Below are 4,612 nucleotides of genomic sequence, written 5' to 3'. Positions count from 1 at the left end.
ACAGAGATTAACCTGATTATTATGTCCCATAGGTCAAAAGTTTACACAAAGTATAAAGTGAAGAACAATTAACAATAAAAAGATATATTATTGACATGATTTCCAAATCATTAAACTTATAAATTACTAATTCCATAGGTAAATTAATTACCACCAGTTGAATTAATGGTTATTAAATTATATAGTTTGATTAAGTGAAAAAATGGAAAACTTTTTTAATCCAGAGAAAGTAGAGAGAAAAAAAAAAGAAAAAAGAGAGAGCGAAAAGAAAATTAAAAAAAATGAAGAGAGAGAAGAATAATTAAACTACATAGACACAGAGGAACAGCATTTTTGCATTCTGTCATGCACTCTGTGCCACACCCTCAAAAAGTGCCACATTCTCTCTCTTTCTTTCTCTCAACACTTCACACTTCACACACACATTCTTTTCTAATTTCTTCTTCCTTTTAGGGTTTCTCTTCTCTCTCATATTCAAACCAGAGATTCAGATTCTCACCTCCATTTTCGTTTCTACTTTTTCACTCAAAACTCCTTCCTGAGTCAACTCGTTCGCCCTCTCCCACCACAACCTTCACCATCCTTATTTTTTCGTCGAGCCAGTTTTTCATCGTCGTGAAAAGCCCTTTCTCTGCTCATTCCCTTCTGTTTTTGGCTCCTCTTCTACCTCATTCACTCAACCTCAACCAAACCGTTTTTGAAACGCAAGGTTTTTCGTTTTTCGTATCTTCTGTCCGAAAACAGATACACAGGTTTTCGATGATTCCGAGGTAAACTTGAGAGAGGGAGGAAAAGGTAGAAGAATAAGAAGATCTGGAAGCGGTTACCACGCGGAAATGGAAGGTTCTAGAATGGAGAATTTAGTCAGAGCTGAGAAATCGCTGAGGCTCAGCTTAGAGAAATCGAAGTCGGTGGGGTTGGCTTTGGAGAGAGCGGGGCCGAGGTTGGCAGAAATCAGGCAGCGGCTACCGTCGTTGGGATCGGCGGTGCGGCCGATTCGCGCTGAGAGGGATGCTCTGGTGGCCGTCGGCGGACACATCAATCGTGCCGTGGGCCCCGCCGCGGCGGTGCTCAAGGTTTTTGACGCCGTCCATGGACTGGAGAAGTCGCTGCTGTCGGATCCCCGGAGCGACATCGCCGGGTACTTGTCGGTGCTGAAACGTCTCCAGGAGGCGCTGAGGTTCCTGGGGGACAATTGCGGGTTGGCTATACAGTGGTTGGAAGACATAGTTGAGTATTTGGAGGACAATTCCGTTGCTGATCAGGTTTATCTGGCGAATTTGAAGAAGGAATTGAAGAATCTTCGGGAATCGCAGCACGGGGAACTCGATGGTGGGTTGTTGGATGCTGCATTGCGCAAGTTGGAGGATGAATTCAGGTTGCTGTTGACTGAGAATAGCGTGCCATTGCCTATGTCGGCGGCGGCTGCGGGTGATGGTATGGCATGCATTGCGCCGTCGCCGCTGCCTGTATCGGTTGTGCAGAAGCTGCAGGCGATTCTGGGGCGGTTGATTGCTAATGACAGGCTGGATAGGTGTGTGGGGATTTATGTTGAGGTTAGGAGTTCCAATGTTAGGGCAAGTTTGCAGGCGCTGAATTTGGATTACCTTGAGATTTCTGTGTCGGAGTTCAACGATGTGCAAAGCATTGAAGGGTATATAGCTCAGTGGGGGAAGCATTTGGAGTTTGCGGTGAAGCATTTGTTCGAGGCTGAGTATAAGCTTTGCAATGATGTGTTTGAGAGGATTGGATTGGATGTGTGGATGGGTTGTTTTTCGAAGATAGCTGCGCAAGCGGGTATACTGGCGTTTCTTCAGTTTGGGAAGACAGTTACTGAGAGTAAGAAGGACCCCATCAAGCTTTTGAAGTTGTTGGATATTTTCGCGTCGTTGAGCAAGTTGAGATTGGATTTCAACCGGCTTTTTGGCGGTGGGCCATGTGTTGAGATACAGAATTTGACTAGGGATCTTATTAAGAGGGTGATTGATGGGGCTGCAGAGATTTTCTGGGAGCTTTTTGTTCAGGTGGAGTTGCAGAGACCGAATCCACCACCAGTGGATGGCAATGTGCCGAGATTGGTGAGCTTTATCACTGATTACTGTAACAAGCTCCTTGGGGACGACTATAAGCCGATACTGACTCAGGTTCTGATCATTCACAGAAGTTGGAAGCGCCAAAGCTTTCAGGAGAGACTCCTTGTTACTGAGATTTTGAACATTGTGAAGGCTGTTGAGCAGAATGTAGAGACTTGGATCAAGGCTTATGATGATCCTATACTGTCCCACTTTTTTGCTATGAACAATCACTGGCATCTGTGCAAGCATTTGAAAGGGACAAAGCTTGGGGAACTCTTGGGGGATTCCTGGCTGAGGGAGCACGAACAGTATAAGGAGTATTACTCCACAATCTTTTTGAGGGACAGCTGGGGAAAGCTTCCTGGACATCTGAGTAGGGAAGGGTTGATTCTTTTCTCTGGAGGGCGCGCCACTGCCCGTGACCTGGTTAAGAAAAGGTTGAAGAAGTTCAATGAAGTTTTTGATGAGATGTATACTAAGCAGTCAAGTTGGATAATGCCAGAACGGGATCTGAGGGAGAAAACATGTCAGCTTATAGTGCAAGCTGTGGTGCCTGTATACCGCAGTTACATGCAGAATTATGGTCCTTTGGTGGAGCAAGATGCTAGCTCCACAAAATATGCAAAGTACACCGTTCAGAAGCTTGAGGAAATGCTCTTGTGTCTTTATCGGCCAAGGCCTGTAAGACATGGCAGCTTGAGAAGTCCAACATTTAGTGCAAAATATGGCAATGGAGTACCTGATCTTCGCAGAACAGCATCTGCAGTTGTGTAATCTGTTAGTCAATGTGTTTCTATAGACGAACAACAGGGATGGTATTTTCCCCTCATCAGCTGGATGGCTACTGTATATAATTTTCATCTGGGCCTTGCGGTGCATAATGTAGGCTTTTCTTAGTTTCTGAGAAGGAAGTTCCTGAGCACTGCCCTTTGAATGTCTGATGTATTTCATGAAAATGAAGTTTAGTTTCTCTTCTCAGATGCAAAAACCGGTCATATCTCCCGTGCTCAGAGGTTTCTGCAAAAGCTAGGCCATCTGTAAAACAGTAAGTTATGAGCTTAAATGAATAAGTATGGACGTTGGTTATGAGGCTTTTTTGGTCACTGTCATCTGAAGTAATTTATTCAATCTTTATCTTCATATATTAAGTCGTTTGTAGCTGCAGGGTCATTTTATTTTGAAAATTTTATGTACAATTTTTAGTATACAAGGACTGAGAAGTTTAGATGAACAGAATATTAGTCATATTTAGTCATCAGTATTGAGGGGGGGTTAGGGTGGGGGCGGTGAAGTTGTTAATTGTAAATGCAGAAACCCTTGTGAGTTGCCTGTTTCATGTACTTTTTCAAGGATGCCTCCAAAATAAGACGTATTTTTGCAATGAATTCATTGGAAGGGCAAGGATAATGTTTCTGCACTGATTTTGATTTTTACCGTTAAGTTCCTTTCCTCTGTACTAGTTCTGTTTATTATAACGCTACATTTTCTTCTTGATTCTATTTTCGTTAAGGTTTTGGGAGCTATTTAACTGTGAAACCAGAGGCCATTGTTACTGCTGACTAATGAAACCTACCCAATGTCTTCTGGTTTGAGTTGCAGATATGACAACAGGATTATAACATTCTTTTTCTCTAATTGTCCTAATCTTCTACGAATAAGGTTGATTTTATCTGTAAAGAAGGTTTAATCACTATTAGTTTATGTACATACTAATCTTTACCCTGTAACAGTGATAAACTGTTGTTTAGTAGGGATTAGGTAGAAAGCAGTACATGATGGACTTGATGTGACCCGGCTTTTTAAGCTCATTTTAGTTCTCTTAACCTACAGTCAATATTGTGAAAATTTGTCGTATGGTACAAATTTTAAATCCACTGTGGATGTCTTTGATGTAATTGGTCCACTCTGGATGTACAAAATGGTCCTGTCCTGTAATTATAGCTGCAATGTTAAGGGTTTTGGGATTTCAAAGATTGGAATCAACTATAATGTCTATCTGCAATATCAAACATTTGTGGCCATTATTTTGAACCTCAGAATAGAACAAGGGCAACTAAAATAATTTATGAATAGTTTATCGAAACATGTGAATGATATCTTGGTTTACTTAACACTTTTGGTCTGCATTTTTTGTAAGAACTTTTTGACATTAAGAGAATTATTAGCTTAGCATTGTTGAGGTAATAAAAAGTGTTATTTGAACATGGGACATTATGATGTATTTACAGGGATTAAAATAAAAATCCATGTACTTTTTGAGACTAAAAATAAATATTTATTGGGTTTAAATCAATGTAACATGATTATAAAGAGTGAAAGTAACGATTTTACGGAGTACAATTAAAAAAATGCCATAATAGAAAATATTAAGTTTTACGTGATTGATAACTAAAGCACATTTAGATATAATTGTCTTGACTTAACTATTTCTTTTGAAAAAAATTTAAATCAGTTAGGCATATTATTCCACATGCAATCGTGAACATTCTCTACATTTTGAAATAAAATAAAATATATATTTTTGTTTTGTTTTAATC

General features: G+C 40.5%; 1 protein-coding gene across 1 annotated transcript; it reads left to right on the top strand.

Annotated features, from left to right (window-relative positions):
- The first annotated feature begins 347 nt into the window (after positions 1-347).
- EXO70G1 (exocyst subunit exo70 family protein G1) lies at positions 348-3,161 on the top strand. Its single transcript, XM_028084201.2, has one exon. It carries the CDS (start codon positions 837-839, stop codon positions 2,847-2,849), a length of 2,013 nt encoding a protein of 670 aa, XP_027940002.2. The 5' UTR covers positions 348-836; the 3' UTR covers positions 2,850-3,161.
- Positions 3,162-4,612: the final 1,451 nt, after the last annotated feature.

Source organism: Vigna unguiculata, chromosome 8 (assembly GCF_037176805.1).
Source record: "Vigna unguiculata cultivar grain cowpea cultivar isolate G323 ecotype 2 chromosome 8, ASM3717680v1, whole genome shotgun sequence".
Taxonomy (NCBI): Eukaryota; Viridiplantae; Streptophyta; class Magnoliopsida; order Fabales; family Fabaceae; genus Vigna; species Vigna unguiculata.
Note: the sequence above shows the minus strand (reverse complement) of the source record. Positions and strands in the feature narration are given on the sequence as shown.